We start from the raw sequence: 25,846 nt of genomic DNA on the forward strand, positions 1-25,846 counted from the left end.
GAAGTGAGGAAATATATATACCCTACATGAGCCTAAATGAGACTTCTAGTTGCTAAGACTAGCATTCCTCATTTGATAATTAAAAAATATATATCTTTAGATTTTCTCTCAATTTTGACTTTAATTATATATACATAGATTACAATTACACATATGACATATATGAGTTCAAATTATATCTGGTGTAAGAGTTATACATTTTTCAAGTCATAGATGAGTTTTACTTTTTTTTTTTTTTTTAATTTTAGTTTTTTTTTTTTTTTATATACACATAAGTTTACTTTATATATATTTTTTTCTTTATTGGGTTTTTGACTTTTTTTATTTTATTTTATATTATATTATCCTCATCATTTTTTGCACAACGTGAACAAAAATTTCAAAAAAATTTAGATAGAACACTCGTGCAGTAACCCTACAATTTTTTTTATTGTTTATTTAGGGGTGAAAAAGGAGATTCTTTCCTTCCTTTTCTTCTCTCCAGCTTCATTTTGTTTTTTCCGTTTCTCCACTGCCGTTCGTTCCACTCTTCTTCCACTTCCAAGCCCCCAAAACTCAAGACAGTTCTTCCCTTAAAATAACGATCTCAAGAGCGAAGCAGAAAAACCCAAACCCAATGGTTTCTCTCAATTATACAAATCATTCTCATTCTTACTCAGTGCTTCGCTCTCCGATCTGCCACTCCACAACCATGATTCCATTCGTTGAATTAGAGTAATGACTACGGAGTTGGTAGCTGAGACTGTGTGTCGTCATTGTGAAATGGGTAAATCAACATCCTCTCTTCTTTTTATATGCAATCGTTTGATTATTAGAGTAGGAAGCCTTCCATTTCGTGCTTTTACTTCTTATCATTATTGTTCTACTATTAGAGAAAATGCGAAAACCCCATATCAGAATCAGAATCAGTTGTTGAATTCTGTGAGAGATCACTGCATATCTGGAACCTTTAAGAATCTTGATCATGCCTTAGGCCTGTTTGATATAATGCTTCACATGCACCCTTTGCCTTCCATTGTCGATTTTACTCAATTGTTGGGTGCCATTGCAAGAATGAAGCATTACTCCGTAGTCATTACTCTAATTAGAGATATGGGCTCCTTTGGAATTACTCCCAATGTTTATACTCTCAATGTTTTGATTAATTGCTACTGCCATCTGAACCGGGTCAATTTTGGTTTCTCTGTCTTGGCAACAATTTTGAAACTTGGTTATCTGCCTACCCAACCTACTCTAAACACTCTTCTTAAAGGTCTCTGTCTTCAAGGTAATATTTCTGGAGCTGTGAGGTTGGTAGAGGAAATGGAGAACAAAGGGTACCAACCTAATGCAATTACTTGTGGGACGATAATAAACGGTCTGTGTAAGAATGGCCAAACTGGTGTGGCTATTAAGTTGTTCAGGAAGCTTGAAAAAAGGAATTTTGAACAAAATGTGGTGCTCTATAGCACGGTCATTGATAGTTTATGTAAGGACAGATTGGTAATTGAGGCTTTGAACCTTTTATCTGAAATGATGAGTAAAGGCATTCAGCCAAATGTTGTCACTTACAGTTGCGTAATTCAAGGACTATGCAATTTTGGCCAGTGGAGGGAGGCTGCTACCTTGTTGAATGAGATGGAACAAAGGAAGATCATGCCAAATGTGCAAACCTTCAACATACTGGTGGACACACGTTGCAAGGAAGGGATGTTAATTGAGGCAAAAGAAGTTTTTGATGTGATGATTCAAAGAGGCATTGATCCTAACATAGTCACTTACAATTCTTTGATTGATGGTTATTGTTTGCAAAACAGACTGGATGAGGCAGTTAAGACATTTAATATGATGGTTGAGAAGGGTTGTTCACCCGATGTGGTTAGCTATAACATATTGATCAATGGATATTGCAAAAGTAAAAAAATTGATGAGGCAAAGCGTCTCTTTCATGAAATGTCCAACAAGGGAATGATTCCTAATGTAGTGACTTACAACACTCTTATAGGTGGGTTTTTTCGAGTGGAGAGAGTCCGGGCTGCACAAGAGCTATTCAATACAATGCGAGCTTGTGGACAACATCCAAATCTCCTAACCTATGTCATCTTGTTAGATGGATTTTGTAAGAATAGACGAATTGTTGAGGCAATGGCATTGTTTCAGGAGATGGAAGAAAAAAAGTTGGACCACAATATTGTGTTTTACAACATCTTGATTGATGGTTTCTGCAATGTTGGGGAACTTACAACTGCGAGAGAAATCTTTAGTGGTCTTTTGGCAAAAGGGTTGCAACCTAATGTTCGGACTTACACTATAATGATCAAAGGATTTTGCAAGAATGAACTAATTGATGAAGCGGGTGAGCTGCTTGAGGAAATGGATAGCAACGGTTGTTCACCTGACGATCGCACATATAACACAATAATTCAAGGGTTATTGCAACATAGTGATACATCAAAGGCAATTAAATATCTCAAAATAATGGTTGACAAGGGTTTTTCAGCAAATGCGACCACCGCAACCATGTTTATTGACTTGCTGTCATCGAATCAAGTAGATGAAAATATTCAAAAATTGCTTCTGAAGTTTGTGTGAAGGTTTTTTAGGTTCTCAAGATCAAGGACAACATCCATATTTAACCAATCACAAGTCATTATGTGAGTGATGAATATTTGCTTCAGTAAAATTTAATACTTTTTATGAGATGATATTTCTTTCCAATTCTGTGCACTAGATTGTTTGTTCCTTTTACTGTCCGATCTTTTGTTGTGATAGGTGTTTCAAATTTTTTCTAATGTAATGTTAATGCGAAATATCATACCCCTTGTATAAGTATGCACTCCCTAAACCAGCCCCAAAATTCTTAAACCATTAGTGATTAGTTCTGCACCAAATTAGTTCTTGAATCAGTTTCAGTTCTACAAAAGTAGTCTGGTTGTAATTTGCTTATCAAATTTAGTTTTAAAGCAGGTTATGGGTGCTTGTAAGTTGAACTATTGTTTTAAAACCGCAATAGATTGAGCTGTCAGACTTTTGAAATATCAATAGTTTAAGTTATTGTCTCTTTCACTTTCATACCTCTTAGTTATCTTTTGCCAAAAGGCAGGATCTATTTTGTGTTCAACCTTCATAATTCTGATGTCCTGTTTGTGCTTACTATGATTTGAGTGTTACTAGTGATTCTAGAACCTTTATTCATTTGAGGGTATGTAGGATAGCTGTTCTAAAGTAAGAGTGCCATTATTAGTAAATTTTGTTATTTATTTATTCTTTTTTTTTTCCATAACGAGGAACCTCACCAAGGCAGGGCCCTTTGGACCCACCCCTAGGGACAAATTTAGTTATTTTTACATAACACTTGGACAATAGTGAAACAAATAGTATAATTAGTTTGGTTCTTTTGGTTACTTCATGCCTCCCTCCTTCCCCCATTAGATAAAGCTATCTTTATATTGGAGTAAACTTATTGTTTTACGTTGTACTGTATGTAATCGTATCAACTTATTGACTAATGATTAAGGACTAGGTATTTTCGTTGCAAGTTATTCTTTTACCTGGTGATATTTATTTTCTTGTATTGGCACTAGGTTGTTTGTTGCTATTCTAGTTTTGTTATCTTTCCTTGGAATTATGTTGAGCACTAGTGTTGTAAATTTGAACTTATTTTTGTGAAAATTATCTTGAACTTCAGTTGATGTAACATTGTGAACGTGCAATTAGTTTTATGTATTTGTGAAATGACAGAATAATTTGTTTGCAATTGGTTATGCTCATGGGGTAATTTGGGAGCCCAACATAGGTCAATTAAATATCAGCCAAAGACCATTGATACTAGTATATTTTCCTTACTTAGTAGTTAATATTAGAGATCACCTTCTTTCTACTACCACTAATATTTTGACCTTCGATGGATTTGGTTTACGTGCAATCCCCCTATTACTATTACTTGCCTCATATGTAGAGCTTTTTTTTCTCACTAAATTTGTCATTATAGTTTATACACATTTTAGAATAAAGCATAGGTAGGATATACATTCATCCTAAATTGCCAGATCAAATCTATTGATACAATATTATGAAAATGTACAATGGAGAGTTGTATCTTACTATGAAACTGGAATAGAGTTTATGGGTTGGGAAAGAGGGAAAAGGTTAGAAGATTGAAATAAAATGTGAAATGCAATTCTATATATGTGTGTGTGTTGAAATCTTTGGTAAGCAACAGGCTTTTGTGCTGAAACTTTTTTTTTTTTTTTTGGGGGGGGGGGGGGATCAGGGCTGTACTGAATGTGTGCAAGGTATTTTGCCTGGTAGAAGATCAAAGAATAAAAGATGGGGAGGGTCAGGTTTTGCTTTCATAGATTGAGACGGCAAAAGGATTGTAGCTGGCTGCCATAGTTGGAAACTCAGGACTAGCAGACAATCATCTGTCTGGCTGTCGAAGAAGCTCTGGAGGTAGCAAGAGATCTATGCTAAAAACTATTAGGATCGGAAACTTATATTCTAATTTAAGAAGAGGAGTTATCATCTTGACTCTGTAGATTAAGAGACTAAAATACATTACAAGATCAGTGATGTAATGGGCTGCTGCAAAAATCCAACAACAAATAAAAAGGGAACAAAACAAATGAGTTTTGTTTTGATCCTTACCTTCTTCACATACATACATGGATTTACGGAGGTTTATGTATGTATAGAACTATTAATATCACAATCCAGTGGTTAGAATTTAGGATTTGAATTCATTGATATCCAAATGGAAAATAAAGCAAAACCCAATCATAACTCAAGGAAATTTGCGATTTCAACTTGCCGATATCCAGAAAATAAAAAACTAAGGGTCTGTTTGGTTGGGAGGATGGAAAAGTGGGAAGATAGAAAATGGAGAGAGGATGGAAAAGTGGGAGGATATAAAAGATGTTAGTTTCCCTCATTTGTGTTTGGTTGGGAGGGTAGAAAAGTGGAGGGATGAAAAACATTTTTGTTTGATTGAAAATAGAGTGGGTTGGCACATTCTTTTGACCATAGCTGGTTTTGGTTTTGTCCTTATATTTTCATTTCCCCTTTCATTTAGAGAATGAAGATAATATTTGATCTACGGAAAATCCCAATAAGGCAATCAGCAGTCCATATCTGTGGATGCAGTGGTTCATTTGAAGCTCACCCTTCTGTTTTAGTTTGTTGCTAGTATATATTTGGTTCTTGTACCTGCCACTTACGCCACCGCCAGATGTCCAAGGGTTTGCTGCTCTTTGACAATACCCCCTAATTTTAGTTTCTGAATTTTATTTGGGAATTAAGTAAAAGTTTATAAATGATGAATCTTTCTTTCTTAATGAATGGGATTTTGTGGAATGATGCAGATAAGAAAGCTAATTATGCTGTGAAGGTCCATGGTTTTGAGGTATCACCTTACCCATTGGTGTCAGGCAGGCCAGCCACCTTTAACATCTCAGCTTCAACTGGCAATTTCTTCTATCTTTGGTCTTTTTTTTTTTTTTTTTTTTTTTTTTTTGTGTTATTGGCACAACTTTCTTTCTATTGGGGTGATTTTGATATAAGTAAGATTGGATTATGCAACTTTATAATGTAATACTTGTTTTGATTTGAACAATGCTCCAAAGATGACATTATAAATCTAATGTATGACATCTAATGCCAGAACAATGCTCCATCTCAGACTCAACCGGAAATTTCTTCTATCTTTGGTATTTTTTTTTTTTGTGTGTGTGTGTTATTGGCATAACTTTCTTTCCATTGGTCATGTTTTCTCTTAGGAAATTACTTGACTTGGGTGATTTTGATATAAGTAAGCTTGGATTATGTAACTTTATAATGTAACACTTGCTTTGATTTGAACAATGCTCCAACGAAGGCATTATAAATCTAATGTATGATATCTAATGCCAGAAAATGCCTCTTGTTACATGTTTTGATGTTCTGAATACTATGAATATGATCAAACCATAGAGTTTATTTGTCCCTTTTGCCTACTGATGTTTTGTATTCGCTGAACATTAAGTAATGTATGTGCCATTTGACATATATTTTGCCATTTTTAGTGAGGTGACCTTACCCTTTGTCTTTCTTGCAGGTAAAGCCATCTCTAGTGGGAAGGCTGTCATTGAGGTTTCTTAATTTGGGGTGCACGCCCATGCAGAATAGCATGATCTTTATGAGGAGATAACTTGTCCTATTTTAGTAGGAAAGCTTGTGCTCTCTCATACCCAAAATTTACCTGGATATACATCACCTGTGAATCTCATTTTACTAGATTTAGACTCTTTCTCAATGTATTGATATTTAAGGGGTGAACTTTTTAAACATTCTCACCGTGTATGCCGTCTTGTACTGGGACTTGAACAAAGGGTTAATAAATTCCTATTATTTTAAGAAAGATGATTTGTGAATGTAGATATACAATCTTGTCCTGTCGGCATAAAGCTATCATACTGATAGTGGCCTCCTATTTTACATAAGTGACCTCCCTGTTTTACCATGTCTCCAGCAAAAAATCACCTGCATTATAGGGTTCTGAAATTCTAAATGTAGCTCAGAGTTGTCTTACTGTCTTGTGCGATGCATCCTGCCACTTACCTCTTTTTGGTGGTGGTTTATTATTATTATTATTATTTTTTGGGGGAGGGGGGGAGTTGTTTTGATGCTCATTAATTTGTTTGCTTCGTAGTTTTTATTGAAGATATGAAAACATGGTTTTGCGTGATGTAGAGTCTAGACAGGATAAAATGCAGGCTTCTTGGAGGTACAAATGCTCAGGAAGTTAGAGCAAATGGTTCTTGATATGCAAGCAAGGTTGTTGCTGGATATGCTAGGGGGAGGAATTGAATCAGCTTTGATAAATCCTTCGTCTTTAGTACCTGAGCCATGGCAGGCATTTGGTGAGATAAAATTTGGCATTGATCTTGAAATAATAGAATTATGAACCATTTTTTTCAATTTGATTTGTGTTACCTAATAATAGAATTTTGAACTATTTTTTTCAATTTAGTTATAAATGTGCAGGATTAGAAGGGAACTCCTTACAAATTTGAAATAACGGGGAATGCACTTTTTCTGTCTATATTGCCACTCTGTAAATTGTTTGTTCAATCTCTGAAGGAAGCTAGAAGCTTGAGTGGCTTATTTATCATCTGAGTTATGCGGTTAGCATAAGCTTTGACAAATTTTATTTGTGGTTTCTGTTTCCTTTATTTATGAATTTCTTTACTAGTTAATTGTTTTTTTATTTTTTTTTAATCTTTACAGTTTTACACTTTCACTTAGCATAGAATTAACTTTTATTTCTAGAGTACTTTTCTACGACTCTAAACCCTTAAGCTGTGATATGGGCCTTGTTGTACTTTCTTGTTTTAGATGATTTTAGTGCCTGTGTGGTACCAAGTAAAAGAGAATTTGGTTTAAACCAAACAAATCATATTTGTCAAAGCAATCACAACTAGTTTGAATTCAATCTTTTCATATTTTGATCACGAAATATACTCAAGAGATGCATCGAGGAAGAATATTCCATAATTGTACATAGACAAAAATATTCCATAACTTTTATTTCTAGAATATTTTTGTGATTTGAATTCTTATGTACTTGATACTTCTAAAGTTTGTTCGTCTCTCTGTTTCTTGATGGTCTTTTCCAGCCCTTTGATTCTGTTGTATTGCCTTAGGCATTAATCAATGTCTGGATATATCTCCATACATTGATGTTTTACAGGATCTTCTCTTGTGGCCTACAGGATCTGTACCCTTCTTTCATCCTCTTTGATTTTTCATTTTTGTTTTTAAATATTTGATAATATTGTTTCTTAGCAATATTTGTGTTCCAAAATTTGATCTTGATTCAGAATTTGCAAGGAGGAACTATGTGCTGCCTACAGCAACTCACAAAATTCTTGCTTGCTATGTAGGAATGTGGAGAACAATCTATTCTCTGGACCTATACCTGCAAAATTGCTGAGTATTCCAAATTTCAAAATCCACAGCACCTAAAATTTGGAATACTCAGCAATTTTGCAGGTAAAGGTCCAGAGAATAGATTGCCTTTTAACATGGATTTGGTTGTGTCGTGTATGCCAAATCCTAGAACTAGTGATTTTAGTGCTTCTCTCACAGTCTGTTTTTAATTAATACAGAACTCGATAGTTCTTTCTTTCTTTATTTTTGAATTTTTCCATTTCTTTTTGGATATTAAGCTATTCTGCAATGGTATGGTTTTACCTAACTTGAGACATGGAGTTTGTTAGTTGCTTATATAGAATGCTCAAGTTAGGCTAGGAGGTCAGAATCAGATTTCTTTGTTGTCTCTTTTATTGCTAACCTAGGAAATCACAACTTGTAGATTTCACACTTTTGTGAGAAGTCTTTTGTCATTCATGTTAAGTGAATTAGAAACTGATTTTTTCTCTTTTTTGTGGTATATGTGTTTGCATGAGATCTGTCAACCACCCTCTGTTCACCGAAATTTCAAGTCTGCGAATCTTCTCCTTATGACAACTTGAATTACATGTTTCAGATGGCGGTTTGGCTCCTCTACTATTGTTTGGTTCTGTGTGCTAGGTAATTTTGTGTGTATGATGTTTAAATCCTGTTGATATAAAATGCTACAAATTACTATTTTTGACTGATGTTTCTTAATGTTCATTGAGACCCTGTGTTTGCATTCAACTTTATGTTTTATAGCTGTTTTAATTAGAAATTGACAGGATGCAATTGAACAATTTTATAAAATTTTCAAAAATTGTAAAACTTTGTGGCAAAGATGCTGAAGAATTTGAAATTGCTAGATATTGGATATTTTAGGAATGTAACTTGGGAAATGAAACTGGAGAAAAGAAATCGTTTCCTTTTTGGGAGATTGGAGATACCAATGGCCGGGTTTGAGTACAGGAACAAGTTGATGTTCCTTGCCCTTGGACATTTGGAGCTTCTTTAAAGATGTATGCTTATCTCAATTGATATTTATTATTTGATCACAAATAGAAAATAAATAAATAAATTAGAAGCCCAAAATAGAAAGGGACACAAATCTAACATGGTTCACCATGATTGCCTTTGTCCACATATGAGGGAGAAGACCTCACCCTTCTCTCTCTATCTGATACTAGTGTCATGGACCATGGTGACTCTAGGCCTCTGGCTTCTGAAAGAAACCTTTTTGCATTACTTGATAGAGCCAGGTCCAAAACACAAGACACCTCACAGCAATCTTTTGTATTCTCAAATTTTGGCTTTTACTTTTTAAGGACTAGTCACCACAGCAATCCAAAGTTTAAAGAATAAGTCAACATTCAGTGATGTACATTTTAATTTGTGGGGCTTGCTGACCTGTGGTGTCCCTCAAGAATTGGTGTTTTGTAGAGCTTGGGGGCTTTCACTCCACTTTCACTTCCACATCAGGCGTTTCTTCCTCTTTTCCTGTTTTTGCCTTGTGAGTTTTAAATCTGAACTATACTCAGTTTTAATGGAGAGGGAAGATGGCCTTCATTTCAGGCCAGTTGTTTTATGTTGTTAGTTGAAAAGAATTTTTTAAGAAATTGAATATCTATATATTTTTTGATGGTGGCAACAGGTTCAACAGTTGAAAATCTGCCTCAAACGGGTCAAGTGTCAGCTTTCCCACTTGGGAATTTGATGAAACTGACCTGTCTATTCAAGATGCAAAACCGGTAAAATATTCTCCCAAATTGGCAGAGACGATCTCCGATATCTGGTTGGAGATCTCACAGATCTCCAATCAGATACGACAGAGATCTTGCAATCTCGGATGTTTCTGCTCTCCGTCGCCTTTTTTTGCCGGTTTCAACTGAATCTGACTGCCACCCATGGACACTTGCACGTTTGAGCTGTTGTTTCTGCTCAGTCAGTGATGGGTCTCATCCTTCACCACCCGACGACTAACATAATGTGTCCGAGTCCAAACTGACTTGACCCAACCCGTGGACATCCCCTAGATATGAAGACCATTTTGTTCCTTTTTAAGTTCAGAGCCTTTCATTTGAGTAATATTATTGTCCCTCCAAAAAAGTTTCTTTTCAAGAGCTTTCAGCAGGTGCTTTATTACTTATTAGATTGCTTCAATCAAATAGATTTTTCTAAAGACGTTTTCATAGGATTTTTTAGTTTCTTCCACTACTGTTTAGTGCAATGTTATATTTTCTGATGTCTTAGCATATTGTATAGTGATGGGTCTCATCCTTCACCACCCAATGACTGACATAATGTGTTTGAGTCCAAACTGACTTGACCTGACCCATGGACACCCCTAGATATGAAGACCATTTTGTTCCTCTAAATGCAGAGCCTTTCATTTGAGTAATATTATTGTCCCTCCAAAAAATTTTCTTTTCAAGAGAGCTTTCAGCAAGTGCTTCATAACTTATTAGATTGCTTCAATCAAAAAGATTTTAAAGACGTTTTCATAGGGTTTTTCAGTTTCTTCCACTACTGTATGGTGTAAAGTCATATTTTCTGATGTCTTAGCATATTGTATAGTAATGGGTTTCATCCTTCACCACCCGATGACTGACATAATGTGTCTGAGTACTGACTTGACCCGACCTGTGGACACCCTTAGATATGAAGGCCATTTTGTTCCTTTCTAAATGCAGAGCCTTTCATTTGAGTAATATTATCGCCCCTCTCCAAAAATTTTTCTTTTCAAGAGCTTTCAGCAGGTGCTTTATAACTTATTAGATTGCTTCAATCAAAAAGATTTTTCCTGAAGATGTTCTCATAGGCTTTTTCAGTTTCTTCCACTACTGTATAGTGCAAAGTCATATTTTCTAATGTCTTAGCATATTGTTACTTTTTTGCTTATGGGCAGTTTGGGTAAATTTTTATATCATAAATGCCCACTCTACGTTCTATTTTAAGTCATCGTTGTATTTGTTTTAAAAATCAGTATAGGTGGCTTTCCTCGAAAACCAGTGCTTCCACAAGCTCAAAGTCAACTTTTGAGGAAAAGTTCCTTTCCTAGCAGTCTCAAACTTCAGGTTTGTTGCTCTTTGCAATCTCTTTTAACAATGTTTGGTTTATGATGCTGCCATGGCCCACGAGACTAGGAATTTTAAATTATGTGGTGCAATTTTTCATATGTAACTTGTAGGCTGTGGTTATTTGTTTGTTAGTTGCAAGCTTAAAACTAGGTGGTTCAGATCTTGGAAGCTTAATAAATTAGATGATTACTGGCTTAATTTTGAGCTTCAATTGTCCTCTGGTTATAGTTTCTTAATGTTGTACTCATAATTACAAACCCAAGATTCTTTGACTAGGATATAATTGTTTTTCCCCCCAGCTGATAGTTTTCATGTTTTGGCATTCAGCCTTGTTTTTTAGGGTGGTGGACCATATGCAAAGTTGCAAACATAAAGCATATAGTTTTGAAAGTTATATATAGCTAAACCATGTAATTTAAAAGAAAATGAGAAATTGGAGGATGTTTTCCTAGGTTTCTGTATTTTAAAATAAAATACATTGCTTGTAATTAAAAATAGATCTCCATGTTTACTGTCCTGAAACTTTTGGTGGTAGGCGCATAGTAATATTAAATAATGAATGACATGAAGCATTTGGTGGTGACACCAAGAGACATTCAGTGGTGCGCTATGACACATTCAACAATGCACCATGAGACATTCAATGGCGCACTAGGCTTCAACAAGTGTGATATGTTGCAGGAAATTTCTAAACTCTTGAGTATTATTTTACAAATCAATACTTAAGTCTTCGGAGTTAAAAAATAAATAAATAAATTTGCCAGAGCATATTTAAGTAAAGATAAAAACTTGGTTCATTTGTAATTATATAATGAAGCAAGGGAATTGATTTGAAAACGAGAAAGCGAAATGATGGATGCATATGTGTCTTTAGGTTTTGATGAGATGTTTTGAAAACTAAGGCTTTTTTTGGTAAGGGGGTAGAAATTGGTGGTAGGACAGAAAAAAATTAGTTTTTCCTCATATGTGTTTAATTAGGAGGATGCAAAAGTGGGGAGATAAGAAAAAAACTCCTTTGTGTGATTGAGGAGAAAAAGAGATGATAGAAAATGTAGTTTATGTAAGTTTACTTTGCATTGGTTGTAGTTCCACATTATAATGAGAGGGATAGAAAAGTTATTGTAACTGGTTGAAGCAGGCCAGCAAATTCTCTCATGTTTCTCTCCAAATCAGTGAGATTATATTTTGTGGTCCTGTGTGGAAAATACCCAGGACCACCATTTTTCTCCCCTCTCAAGCTGACCTTGTAGTCTTACCCAAAAGAAAAACACTAAAGTCACTAAAAAGATATTACATAGGCATTAAGTGCCACATCATATATCCCCATTAACTGGATATAACACCGTTAGCATCCGTTCGTATAGCAACAATCAAAAATCAAAATTTATCTAAATCTCCTTGAGCGGCAAACTTTTCTTGGAAAAACTCATAAGTTACAAATCTCTATTCACGGAAACACAATTACTACTACTGTGACACTGGCTCGTCCTCGTTCTCCCACTCTCTCTCATGTTTTCATTTTTCCTCTCCTCAATTCTTCAAAACCTGTAGCGGCATCCACCTTCCCGCCATACACTTTTTAAAAAAAAAAAAAAAAGTGGAACTTGAGTCTCGAGTTCCAAGAAAAACCCCTGGGAAAATTGGACCTTCTGTCCTACAAATATCATATTTGACTAGAGGTGGGAAAGTGTTCAAAACCAAGAGGTTGACTTGGATTGCTATTTATGAGGGCTTCAATACTTTTTGCATTGGTGCTGTGTCTTTGTATGTTTAGATGCAAGAGAGTCTTTGTATGTTTAGATGCAAGAGAGGATGGCAAGAGAAAGAGAACGCTAAGAGGCATGATATCGGTACCTATAAGGTCTCTTGAGAAGCTGAAATACAGTGAATTGTTGCCTCAGCATAATTCTCTAATGGAGAAAGGTATGTCTTTTATTGTCCACTCTTATTTTTTTAAATTGTTAAAATTTCCTTATCTCCTTTATTCTGTTCTAAATGAAAATTGACTTTTGAATATCTTTAGCAGTGCCAAGAGTTTTGAATATCTTTAGCAGTGCCAAGAGGGAGAGTTGTGAAACCAAGAGATAGTTATGTTGAAGACTATGGATAAAAAAGTGTATTTCCAAAGCTTCAGAATGAACAGGAGATAGATGTGAAAAACACACTGGCAGTTTCACTGCCCAAGAAGAATCATGGTTCAGTCATGAGCAGCATGGATATGGAGTTCTTGCCACCACGACTTCCTCCATTTTATCCTTTCAAGAAGGGTCTCTGTGGAACCGATGGTACCTTTCAAAGTAACTACAAGTATACATCCTTGAAAGAGTCCAAATGCAAGTTCTGCAAAAGCTTTCACTGTTGCGTTGCTTGAGCAGTATGCAAATAGCTTTTCTCATGAAAATTTTATTGGTGAAGGTATGCTTGGTAGTATTTATAGGGGTGAGCTGCCCAATGGAAAGGTAAGATTCTTTGAACTTAATAAGAACTAATTTGCCAGGATGATGGCGTGGCTGTTTGATTGTGTGGCTTCTACTTTAGAATGCCTCGTGTATGTTTGTATTTGTTGTCTCTTTTATTTCCCCTTCATCTTCTCTATCCTCATTAGGTAAATTAGTTTTGAAGTCTGAATTACATTTACCTCCATGTGTGAAAATAAATGTCTGTTAGGTAGTCCCTTCCAACCCACCCTCCCAACCATCACTATTTCCCCAAGTTTCAAGTAACGTGGTGGATTCTTCTTCGTCCTCATAAGTAATTTGAGATCCAAATAGTTAATCTTCAATTTCTTATTTCTTTTATAGCTTCTGGCAATCAAGGAACTGGAAACTAAAGTTTCCGGGCAGCTGAGTAATGAGGAATTTTTTGAACTACTTCATAGTATCTCTAAACTTCGCCATGCTAATCTTTGTGGAGATGGTGGGTTACTGTGCTAAGCATGGCTAGCAGCTACCTGTATATGAGTGTTGCAGAAATGGGACACTTCATGATGCACTGCATGATCATGATATTCATAAGAAACATTCACGGAAAACACACATCCAGGTGGCGCTCGAAGCTGTAAGATCCTTGGAGTACTCAAGTTGAAGAACTAATTCACAAATAACATAAGGAAACTAACTTGAGATATGAAGTTTGGTAGCTGCTTATATACAATGCTCACGTTAGGCTAGGAGCTTGGAAACTGGTTTCTTTGTCATCTCTTTTATCTCTGACCTAGGAGATCACAACTTGTAGATTTCACATTATTGTGAGGAAATCTTCTTTCATCCGTGTTTGGTCAATTAGAAACTGAAAGCACAAAAGGAAGCATGGAGAATTAAAAGGAATTTGTTTCCACTGACATGTAATCAAAGTAAAATGCACTTACACTGATGGCATTCTTTTATATAAATAAGATCCCACATATCTTGAGGTATGATGACATATGCGTTTATTAAATCCTGGAAGATGAATAGGTGACATAAAAACACTTTCAGAATAAAAGCATGTACATTTTTGTAAATGGACTCAATTATAGAAGGCATCACATAATTGCTTAGAAAAAAGGATAATGCAAATGAAGTGTGAGAACACAGTCTAAATACATGTTCAGGCACTCACATGTGAAATTATGTTTTGAAGGAGCACCAAAGCCACATCTACCTACATGGAAATTAAAATGAACATTAAAGTGGCAGCTCAAACAAACAATTAGAAAAAACTTGCAGGCTATGTTAGTAAATTTCCCAACAATTAGATCTTTTAGGCTGTGTTTATTTCATGCTATCAACAAACCAAAGAAAGGTTGTCTATCATCATAACTATAATTCAATATGGCTCTAATAAAAAAAACAAAATAAATCAGTAAGGCATAACTTACTAATAAATAATAAAAGTACACAAACAAACAAAAAAGAAGAGTCAAGCTCGGTGAAAATTTAAGGTGCTCAAAGAAAAATAAGTTGAAGAAATATGCAAGAACACGAACCCTTAATATACCGAGACTATCAAAGAAGATTGTACAAACAGAACTTACAATAGCTATATTGATAATACGAAAGAAGATTCCATAAAAAAAACTTACAACTGCAGTTACTGAGCTGAACATTGGTAACCCATGCAAGAGACAACTCAATATTACTTGCCAACTACAGTCAAACTGCAAACTTTTCTCAAAAAAATAAGTTAGTTTTAAGTATGAGGATAACAATATTAATTAGAGCAAGATAGAAGACATATATGATCATTAATAGGATTTATAATTTTGTGATACGTAAAAAGTTTTCTTGCAAAAAAAGAGGAACTTAAACACACAAAAGTTCACAGGAGGATCCCTTCAAGAAATTTATAGAACTTTACAATGCCTAGAGAACAAAAAAAAGATAGACCTAGCCCAAAAGAAAAAATCAGGTAACTATTGATGATTATTCAAAAATAAGACAATATATACTTGGAAAAGAACTCCCTAGAAACTATGTATGCATTATAGGGGAAAAAGATCATGATTCTCGTAAGAAAAAATCCCCCCCCCCCCCCCCCCCCCTCCCCAAAAAAAAAAAAAAAAACCAACAAAAACTCACACACACACGATTACAATAGAGCTGGTATTGAATCATTGCCACATAGCTGGAAAATTAAAAAAAAAAATTGAAAGATTATTACATGATTAGGAAGAAGGCTAACCATATAGAAAAATGCTCACACTTTCCAACATCACTCTTATCCTTACACTAACAAGATCTATAGATATTGAGTCAATCCGAATAAACGGCCCATCTGACTTTGAGACAGTATTTACATTGCTCTTACAATGATTCTCCTCCACCACACTACTCCTCTCCATGTTAGCAAATAATACCATAGCATGCAAATACACAATTTTCCACACCCCCCAACAAAAAGTAACTCAGTGGTATCATTATCATATGCTGAAATTACAATTTAGTGGTAATAAAAGTAATAGACTTGAACACAATTTAAAGTTCCATAGTCACTCACAATATCCTAAGCAAAGTCCCAAAGAAACATGTTATAGTTTAGCACACCCACAAAGATATCAAAAGGTTCTAAGTAAACCATAAAATAATACCCATATAAATAACAAAGCACACATTACGTCTGTCTTGGATTGTTATGAGTGGATTTCGCAGTTTTTTTATTGAATCGAAGCTGTTTCAATTGGTGGTTGAGGAAGGGGGGAACTTTTTTTCCCTTAGGATTTATGAATGGGGAAAGTATTTCATGCAATCAGTTTTTATGGGTAAGAGTGCAGCACGATGGTTAATGCAAAGCTTGGAACACACAGTGATTGGGATTAACCCCAAACACTTCTTCACGCTTAGGGAAGGAGACACTGCATACACAGTGCAACGGGGCTCTAACTCGTTTGGGCAATATTTGTTAGTAACAGAGTTAAAAGTTGGCGGGATGAGAAGATCGATCATTATTCCTACAGGCAAGGCACAACGAGGTTGGAGGGCCTTTGGTATTGAATTAAGGAGAATGCTTGAACCTTCTCATTATGCGTTGGGTGTTCCAAAAGCTTTATCGTCTAAGTTGGGTTCAGAGGTTCACCCTTCTCGGTCTTTTGTTGAAATGGTAAAAGCGTCTATGCAGGGAAGGAAGCATGCGCTCCAGTCCTCCATTAAAGAGACAGAGAAGATTCAAGTAGTGGAGAACACTATGCCGCCTCCGAGAGATGAAGATGGGATTCAGGTGGTGGCTTTTGAAGTTCCGACTAATAAGGCTATACCGATTGCCGTGGGTGGAGTGGAGGGGAGTCACCGTGGTACTAATGAAGATGCTAAGGTTAAGGAGAAAATCCCGAAACAAAATAAATTCAGATTGAATAATTTGAATTTGAAAGAGGTTGATTTTGGTAGGGTGCGTCAAGTTAGGAGGTCTAGTTGGTTAAGGAAAGGTTTGACTGTGGAAGTAAATGAATTTGGCAAGAGGCGGGTGTCTTGGCAACGTTTTAGGAGTGATAAGCAAGCTGTAAAGTGGGTGGCACGGGAGGATCTTTCTGCCCAGGTTGGCATTCAGGGTATGGACAATGGGTTTTCTGAAGCCCAGGCATCTTGTTTGGGTAGCTGCTCAGGCCCACTGTTGCCTAGCCCTTTTTCTTTTGAGGCAGGGGCTTTCTCCAAGCAGTCCAATAATAAACCCAGCCCAAGTTCTACAGGCCCATTTGTGGAAGGTGGTAAGGCTCAGGCAAACACATTAGGCCCAAGCTCCACATCAGATGGTATGAGTGCTAGTGTGCTACCTGCGAGCTCGGCGATTGATTTTCTACCGACACGGAGGACGGCGATGGCTCCGGTGGCTGACTTGAGTTCGAGCTCACCCATATCGGTACCGGAAGTCCACGGCGGGAGTGGGTCTTGCGTCCAGGTGAGCCCGAGCTGGATCACCCAACACCCCACCTTGCCGATATCGGTAGCGGAAGTGGTCAAGGCCACTCGTGAGCTGGGTTCACCAACCTTAGCTCCGACATGCCTCTCGTTGGAGCCGACGAAGGTGTTGCCCTCAGAGGATTCGGTACAAAAGCCGGCAGAAGGAGTTTTGTCTGTTCCTCAGCGTTGGGTTACGCCGGTGGAAGAGTTGGGGTGCACCGGGATTCTTCTGAAGCTGGGTTTCAGGCTCAGTTCTGATCGGAACAGTTTGTTGGGTCATATTGAGTTGTCGGGTGGGTTGATTTCTGAAGCTAAAAGGTTAGTAATTCTCGATTTTGTGCCAAGATGGATCAGAACTCCTTTTCTCGATCAGTTTCTGGAGTTTCTGTGAGCTGGGTCGATGGGTTTCGGAGTATCGGGTCAGGAGGTTAATACTTTCTCTAGTAAGGAGCTTTCAAGCTTTCCTAGGGAGGTTGTGCTTGCAAGGGATGCAGTTGATTTTTCTGTGGGTTTTGGTGAAAATGAAGTGTCAAATTGTTTACCTCTGCAAATCATTGATCCGGGTGTGTCAACAAATTTGGAAGAATTGGAGGAGGCCACTGAGGTATTGAGTATTGAGAATAAGTCAGATATTTCTAGTTGGGTGAAGCACAGAATTCCTGGGTTCAGTAAATTGGTTGGGTTGTCAACGAATCGACATGAGAAGTTGTGCATTGCTCTCTTACAGAGGCTAGAAACTGAGATGGAAGCAGCCAATGTGTTACACAGGAGAGAAATGGGTAGTAAAAAAGTGGCTAAGTCCAAAAACAAGGGACGTAGAGAGTTGCAAAACTTTATATGCTCGGTGAATTATGAGAGGAGATAAAGGGTGGTTTTGTGTTGGTGTCATTAGTTGGGGATAGTTTAGTGTCTATGAAGATAAAAATGATTTCGTGGAATGTTAGAGGTTTAAATGATCCTCAAAAACGACTTGTGGTGAAGAATTTGTTGCGGGAGTGGAAGTGCGATGTTGTTTGTTTACAAGAGACGAAAATTGCTAGCATGAATAAACAGTTGGTTTGTAGTTTGTGGGGTTGTCCATATGTGGATTGGGCTGTTTTGGAGGCTAATTGGACTGCTGGTGGTATCTTGCTTATGTGGGATAAAAGGGTTTTGGAGAAGGTAGAGGTTATGGTCAGCATTTACTCAGTTTCGGTTAAGTGGCAAGGGGTGGGGGACAGTTTTATATGGGCATGCTCAGGGGTTTATGGCCCAAATGAGAATGTTGAGAGGGGTCACATGTGGGATGAGTTGGTGGGTATTCAGCAGTATTGGAGGTTACCGTGGTGTTGCTTTGGAGATTTTAATATTGTTCGCTTTCCTAGTGAGCGTAGGGGTGAGGCACGTTTGACATTGGCTATGGAAAAATTCTCTGAATTTATTGAGGATCTTAACTTGGTAGATTTTCCTTTAGTCGGAGGTAGATACACATGGTCCAGTGGCACCAATCAACCAGCAATGTCTAGGATTGATAGAGCATTGGTCACTCCAGATTGGGAGGACCATTTCCCTGATGTTCTTTAAAGGATTTTACCACGTCCTATCTCAGATCACAGTCCAATTCTTTTGGAGGCAGGGAGAATGGCAAGAGGGAAAAGTTTGTTCAAATTTGAAAATATGTGGTTGAAGACAGAGGGATTTGTGGATAGAGTTCAGTTCTGGTGGAATCGGCATTCTTTTGTGGGTACACCTAGTTTTGTGCTTGCAAAAAAATTGAAGGCTCTGAAAAAGGATATTGTGCAATGAAATCGCCGAGAGTTTGGTAATGTAGAGCGTCAGAAGAAACAATTATTGGAGGAACTAAAAAAATTAGACGCCAAGGAGGGGGACTTTGGTCTCACTGATGGGGAGAAAGGCCATAGGGTAGCTTTGAGATCCCAGGTGGAACATCTTCTTTCTTTGGAAGAAATATCCTGGAGACAAAAATCTAGGATGTTATGTATCAAGGAAGGGGATAATAACACCAAGTTTTTTCACAAAATGGCTAATTCTCATAGAAGGTTTAATCATCTAAGGACTTTGGAGGTGGATGGGGTGGTTTTTGAGGAATCTGAGGTGTCTAATCAGGTAGTACAATTTTATAAAACTTTGTACAAGGAGACTGAGGGTTGGAGGCCTTTTGTGGAGGGTTTGGAATTTGATCGTATTGGGGATGTGGAGAGGGTTTGGCTTGAAAGGAAGTTTGAGAGGGAAGAAATACTTCAAGTTGTACGTGATTTGGAAGGGGACAAAGCTCCAGGTCCGGATGGGTTTACTATGGCTTTTTATCATCTCTGTTGGAGAGTAGTGGAGAAAGACGTCTTAGCGGTCTTTGAAGAGTTTTTTCAACATTGTAAATTTGAAAAATCCCTTAATGCTACCTTCATTGCATTAATTCCTAAAAAGAATGATGCCTCTAATATTAGAGATTTCCGACCTATTAGCTTGGTGGGGAGTGTGTATAAAATCTTGTCTAAGGTTTTGGCAAATCGATTGAGAGTGGTTTTAGATCAGTTGATCTCTGAGTCTCAGAATAGCTTTGTGGGTTGGAGACAAATTCTTGACTCGGTTCTTATTGCGAATGAGTGTGTGGATAGTCGAGGGAAGAGTAGGGTTCCTGGAGTCATTTGTAAACTTGATATTGAGAAAGCCTACGATCATGTGAATTGGGAGACTTTGTTGAATTTGTTGCATAGAATGGGCTTTGGAGTGAAGTGGTGTACATGGATCCGTACTTGTATATCCACAGTTCAGTTCTCTGTTTTGATTAATGAGTCTCCAACCGATTTCTTTGGTAGTTCAAGAGGTTTAAGACAAGGGGATCCGCTATCTCCTATGCTGTTTTTTATTATGATGGAGGTGTTTAGTAGGATGTTGAGAAGAGTGGAGGAAGCCGGTTTGATTCGTGGCTTTAAAGTTGAAGGTAGGAGGGGTGGTGGGGAATGTGATACACATCTACTGTTTGCAAACGATACTATCCTATTTTGTGATGCGGATGTGGAGCAAATCCTTCATATTCGGTTGTTGTTACTTAGTTTACAGGCGGTAACAGGTTTGAAGGTTAATGTGCATAAGAGTGAAATGGTTCCAATAGGGGTGGTTGATGATGTGCATGCCCGTGTTGAAATTTTGGGTTGTAAAGTCGGAAAGTTACCTATGTCTTATCTTGGCGTGCCTTTAGGGGCTTCACATAATTCCCCTTCAATTTGGAATCCTATTCTGGAAAAATTTGAGCGGAGATTAGCCGGGTGGAAGAAGCTGTATTTGTCTAAGGGGGGTCGATTAATGTTACTCAAGAGTACATTATCTAGTCTTCCTACCTATTTTCTATCGCTATTCACAATTCCTACTCATGTGACTAATAGAATTGAAAAACTACAAAGGGATTTTCTTTGGGGTGATAGCAGAACTCATCTGGTAGGATGGGACAAAGTTTGTGCGCCTATAGCTAATGGTGGTTTGGGGATAAGGAAACTTACTACTTTCAATAAGGCCTTATTGGGGAAATGGTTGTGGCGGTTTGGGAAGGAAGAGGATCGGCTATGGAGGAGGGTGGTGGCTTCAAAATATGGGGAAGAGGGGGGGGGGGGGGGGTGTGTGGACCTCAAAACTGGGTAGGGGAGTTCATGGGTGTGGTTTGTGGAGAGGCATTCGCATGGGTTGAGAGGATTTTAGTAAGAATTGTCAATTTGTTGTTGGGTTGGGGAATAGAGTGAGGTTTTGGCAGGATGGGTGGTGTGGGGGTCAACCTTTTCACTTGGCCTTCCCAAGGTTGTATGGTATTGCTATTGATAAGGAGATATTTGTTGAAGCCTCCTTGTCAAGGCAAGGGGAGGAGGATAGACGAACATGGGATGTTCGTTTTATTCGAGAATTTAATGATTGGGAGATGGAGGAAGGGCTACATTTTCTTTGTATGTTGGGAGCTAATACTCCTCCTATGGATGTGGGAGATCGGATGAGGTGGAAGTTGAAGGTTAATGGGGATTTTGATATCCGGTCATATTATAACAAATTAAGGAATTCTCCTTCAATTGTTTTTCCGTGGAAAGCTATTTGGAAAGTAAAGGCCCCTAGGCAAGTCTCCTTTTTTGTTTGGTGTGTAGCTTGGAATAAGATCCTAACGGGTGATAACCTAAGATTGAGGAGACTGGTGCATTTTGTGGACTGGTGCATTATGTGTAGACATTGTGGAGAGTCGGTAGATCATTTACTTCTTCATTGTGAGATGGCTTATCGGTTATGGAGCTTTGTCTTTATAACTTTTGGCTTGTCTTGGGTTGTACCTAGTTCGATCCCAGATTTGCTTTTTGGTTGGTGGAAGTGGTTGGGGAAACACTCGTCTCAGATATGGAATTTAGTTCCGTTGTGCATCTTTTGGTGTATTTGGAAGGAACGGAATCGGCAGACTTTTGAGGATTTGATTAGCTCCGGTGATCAGATGCTGGCTTCTTTTAGTGGGACTCTTTTTGATTGGTCTCGGGCTTGGGGACTCACGACTAGTGATTCTCTCCCTTCTTTCATTATCTCTCTTTTTCTTTGTAATTAATTTGTGGTTTGGTTTTCTTTTTTGCTTTTTCACTGTTTCCTCCTTGTACTTTCTGGGTTTGCTCTATGTTTTCTTATGCATAGAGTAGCCATTCTTATACTTAATAAAAAAAAAAAGTTAGATATATCCCCACGCATTGAGAATGGTTGAGTTAATGTCCACAAACCCACCAATTCAGAAGCTACTAAATAGTTATAACTTGTTATACAAAAAAATGAGTTTTATGTTGCCATTCTGAAATTAGTAATGACAAAGCAGAAGCGTTTCATCATCATTAAAGTCACACCATGTGAGTTTTGAATCCACAACCTCACCCTATGTCCCACTATTGAGGGAGAAGAAGTGCTATTCAAGCTAGAGCCCATTGGCGAAATTAGGTGATATGCCTACCAAAAATTACTCTAGATTGTTTATATGACTATTAAACCAAATTTAATAATTTGAATTAATTAATGATGGTCATTTTCAGTTCATGCCAGCATAGTATATGTGACAGTGACAGTGACATATGAAAGAAGTTTAGCATGTCTTTCCAAGAATGTCTACACTTTGCCAAAGGAATACACGTCAACCAGACTACTCATAGAGCAGAAGGATAGTAATTGCGTCTCTTCTAGTAATTGGATGCTTAACATAACTGCCTCTTGGACTAGATCCACAAGATTGAATGTGAAAGTGTTGAACCAAGGCTATGCTAAACATGACCCTTTCTTGCCCAAAGCAAATTGAGGCCTGGCATGAACTTCTCTAGCACTTGTCATGGGCTTTTTCACCTAAACCAACCAGCCCAAGCAAGCCAGTCCTAAGCCTAGTGGCTCGGGTATTCCTAGCTCAATTTCCTCTCTACAAACTAAGCAACTAGCCCTTGCACTGGAAAAATTCCAATCAAAAGGCAACTTACGACCACAAAAGAAAATCTACTTTCTCTAGGTTTGGCTCCACGTAATACCCATTCTGGCAGGAATGCATCTTCTCTCCATACATGGCTTCTCCAAGAAGCCAATTACTTATACCAATGTATAGCATCATGAAGTTACACCATTCCAAAACAATATCCAGCAATTTTCAGCCTTAATCACCATCTACATCTTCTCCAATAAGCATCAACCTGTTAGCATCATTGACCTTTTACCATTCTAGCTGCACCCCACCACAGCTTTTTAAGTAAAAATATATTTGTTTAAAAAAAAAAAAAAAAAAAAAAGCTTAACATTCATATACCCCTTCCCTTCAGCATCAAAATAGCCATATGCACAGCATCATCAAGCTCCATATCATCAGTGTACCTATATGGAACGGGGAACTTAGCCAATATGAAGAATTGGAAAAACTTAACAAAAACAAAATTGGGGAAAAGAGAGGGGGTGGGGATGGTTTTGACAGATAACTAAAGTTAAGTGAGAGATCCTATATCGGTAATTCTTAAGAAATGCATCCAATTGAATTAAATATGTAGTAAATATAGATAAAGATTAAAGAAATATCACTACATGAATTTTAAGTTCAAATTTAATGGTGTGGACAAATGTTATGACCTATGATATTACCTCTTGTTCTTTACACTGTTGCACTTGATCTTTAAGCCGCAAAATTAACCATAGCCATGAGACAAGCTTACTAGGACAAGTGAAAGTACGGAGGGTGCATCTCAGCAATATGATGGGTAACCTGGAGGGCTTTTACATGATTCCAAAGGGGTGGCAAGTCAGCGAATCATTTCTTCATAGAAATCTCAAGAGACTTTGCATGCTTGAAAAAGGTGTGTTTCAATAAGTTTTGCCTCTTTGCTTGATTTTTCACCAGACACATTGCAACCATTTCTTTAAAAGACTGATCACATATGGAAATCATGCAATTAGAATATTATTCTATAAGAGAGACATTGAAAGATGGCAACCACCAAAGAACATATCTTTTGAACATGAATACCTTTAAAAACTTTCAAAATTACAAATAAACACACAGAAGACAAACTTGTAAACAACTCCAATATTTAATGTGAGAGACTGTATCTTTTGAACCTGAGATCAAATAAAAGTGCATATTAATTGGTAGCCAGAATTTTAGGTGATTTGAATTTTGAAAACATTGAGAGAAGGAGGGAGGCTTTGAAACAAATCAGCCATAACATTCTAGAAATTTAGAGATAATTCACATATTTAGAGAGAAAATGTTTAAACCTGTGATATTACCAACTTGAACTCTGATTTGAAGATATTAGATCAAAGCCCATGTCAAGAGATCAAAGGCTATATGAGTTGTTGCTCAAAGAACATGAAAAGTAAGGGGTTATATGAAAGCCACGAGAAACCTGAAAATCAAGCTAAGCCAAAACATCACTGTAACGAGAAATTTTAAAAAACCTTTACATTTTTTTCAATTACATATAAGCAAAAAATATCAAAAAGGAATTTGTTTTTCCAGAACATAGGCATTGACATTGCAGGACACAGTCAACCAATGAAAACTTACACTGGTTTGGCCCGATAATGAAGGTCTCAGTTTGGAGTTTGTCATGCTTGATGAAATCCACAAACTGGCTCAATTCAATGGGATTTGCATACTTTTATTCCTTCTTGTTTTGCACTGCAAGAACCTGGTCAACCATCAAATCAGTAGTTCTAAACAAAATGAACACACGTAAGAGACCCATTTCTTGTGACTTACTGCTTGCATCCATCCCATATTATTAGTCCACCGTAGAGGATTCAACTTTTCCAAAACTGCCATCCAAGGTTTAAATTGAAATAAAGCAAATAAAAAGGGGTATTTTTTAATAAAGTAACTGTTAGGAAAGTTATTAATAATCTGCCTATTGGGGTTTCAACATTAATAGTATATTGGGGCATCCCAAAGGAACAGTGGACAAACTACATGGGTGAAGGTAGCACGTAAAGCATCACAAAGCAACAGGAAATAAAATAAAAAACTGATTTTTCATCAAATTATCACAGGTCAAAACCTAAAAAAAAGAAACAGAAAGTGTAAATTATATGAAAACATAGGCTAAACACAAAAACATAGATATGCACCCTTCAAACGTGAAATCTAGGGAGTGAAATCTATATCCTACAATCTAAGAAGCATAGACACGGATACGGGTACAATACAACACAACAATTTTTGAAAAATTAGGACACGGGTATAGTGGGGAGATATATATATTTCCAACTTATAAAATTTGTTTTATAACAAAAATATTATTTATTTTTAAATAATTGTTAAAAAATCTATTAGAAGCATTTTAAAGTCTAGCCACTAATATTGTCTACCTACATAATGAAAAAAGACTTGTAAAAAGTTGACTACTTGGCTTGATAGGTGGTAGACTTTTAACTCATAAAAGACAAAAAAATTTGAAAAGAAACATCTATTTACACATCTTTTGTTTAAGTGGGTGGCTGGAGATAAAAGAACTCTTAATCTGTGACACAGTGAGCCAGACAAAGCAATAAAAAGCACACATGGACAGAAAGGGTAAAGGGGCAAAACTGTAAAAGGGAAATAGGATTATAGATCTAAGAGTTGAAGAAGAAGAAGAAGAGATCAGTGTAATAGGAAGAAGAATATCGGCGTGGGAAGAAGAAGAAGATCGGTGTGAGAGGAAGAAGTGGAAGGAGATCGGCATGAGAGGAAGTGCGTTTCAGCTTTTTATTTTGGAGCAGAAAAATGGTTGGGACACACATACGGCCGTGTCCAACAAATTTACTGTGTCCTGTACAAAGAAAACATCAATAGAAACAAGACGAGTAGACAAATGTACAAGAGGAAAGTGCAAACCCTTAGTGGCGCAAGCTTTGAATCCACCACATGTAGCAAACTGAAAATACACATACCCAGCTACACAGTTCATGAAAAACGCTTCCAAGAAAAAAAAAAAATTCAACGCAGAAGAATATAAGAAAGAGAACGACAAAATCAAA

At 37.1% G+C, this 25,846-nt stretch overlaps 2 protein-coding genes and 1 long non-coding RNA gene across 9 annotated transcripts; 2 read left to right on the top strand and 1 right to left on the bottom strand.

Moving 5' to 3' along the window:
* The first annotated feature begins 842 nt into the window (after window positions 1–842).
* LOC126722894 (putative pentatricopeptide repeat-containing protein At1g12700, mitochondrial) lies at window positions 843–13,536 on the top strand. Of its 5 annotated transcripts, XM_050426043.1 has the most exons (8): window positions 843–2,633; window positions 5,340–5,380; window positions 6,071–6,875; window positions 6,986–7,139; window positions 8,504–8,547; window positions 10,892–10,982; window positions 12,786–12,908; window positions 13,012–13,536. In XM_050426043.1, the coding sequence occupies exon 1, from the start codon at window positions 988–990 to the stop codon at window positions 2,569–2,571; it is 1,584 nt and encodes a 527-aa protein (XP_050282000.1). In that variant the 5' UTR covers window positions 843–987; the 3' UTR covers window positions 2,572–2,633; window positions 5,340–5,380; window positions 6,071–6,875; window positions 6,986–7,139; window positions 8,504–8,547; window positions 10,892–10,982; window positions 12,786–12,908; window positions 13,012–13,536. The 5 variants fall into 5 exon arrangements, with proteins under 5 accessions (XP_050282000.1, XP_050282001.1, XP_050281998.1 ...); XM_050426044.1 differs by lacking the exon at window positions 5,340–5,380 and having other exon boundaries at window positions 13,009–13,536; XM_050426041.1 differs by lacking the exon at window positions 5,340–5,380 and having other exon boundaries at window positions 10,897–10,982.
* Window positions 13,537–18,280: 4,744 nt separating this feature from the next.
* On the top strand, window positions 18,281–18,919 carry LOC126722137 (uncharacterized). Its single transcript, XM_050425290.1, has one exon. It carries the CDS (start codon window positions 18,281–18,283, stop codon window positions 18,917–18,919), a length of 639 nt encoding a protein of 212 aa, XP_050281247.1.
* Window positions 18,920–22,205: 3,286 nt separating this feature from the next.
* LOC126722895 (uncharacterized) lies at window positions 22,206–25,030 on the bottom strand. Of its 3 annotated transcripts, none has more exons than XR_007654062.1 (5): window positions 24,591–25,030; window positions 24,396–24,519; window positions 24,104–24,246; window positions 23,471–23,944; window positions 22,206–23,209 (listed from the first exon to the last, which is right to left on the bottom strand). It is a non-coding gene; the product is annotated as an uncharacterized LOC126722895 (long non-coding RNA). The 3 variants fall into 3 exon arrangements; XR_007654061.1 differs by lacking the exon at window positions 24,591–25,030 and having other exon boundaries at window positions 23,471–23,753; window positions 23,853–23,944; window positions 24,396–24,576; XR_007654060.1 differs by lacking the exon at window positions 24,591–25,030 and having other exon boundaries at window positions 24,396–24,576.
* Window positions 25,031–25,846: the final 816 nt, after the last annotated feature.

This window comes from Quercus robur, chromosome 4 (genome assembly GCF_932294415.1).
Source record: "Quercus robur chromosome 4, dhQueRobu3.1, whole genome shotgun sequence".
NCBI lineage: Eukaryota > Viridiplantae > Streptophyta > Magnoliopsida > Fagales > Fagaceae > Quercus > Quercus robur.

Coding starts and splice junctions, on each gene's coding strand:
- LOC126722894 (XM_050426043.1), top strand. CDS start 988: ATGCTTCACATGCACCCTTTGCCTTCCATTGTCGATTTTACTCAATTG.
- LOC126722137 (XM_050425290.1), top strand. CDS start 18,281: ATGATTTCGTGGAATGTTAGAGGTTTAAATGATCCTCAAAAACGACTT.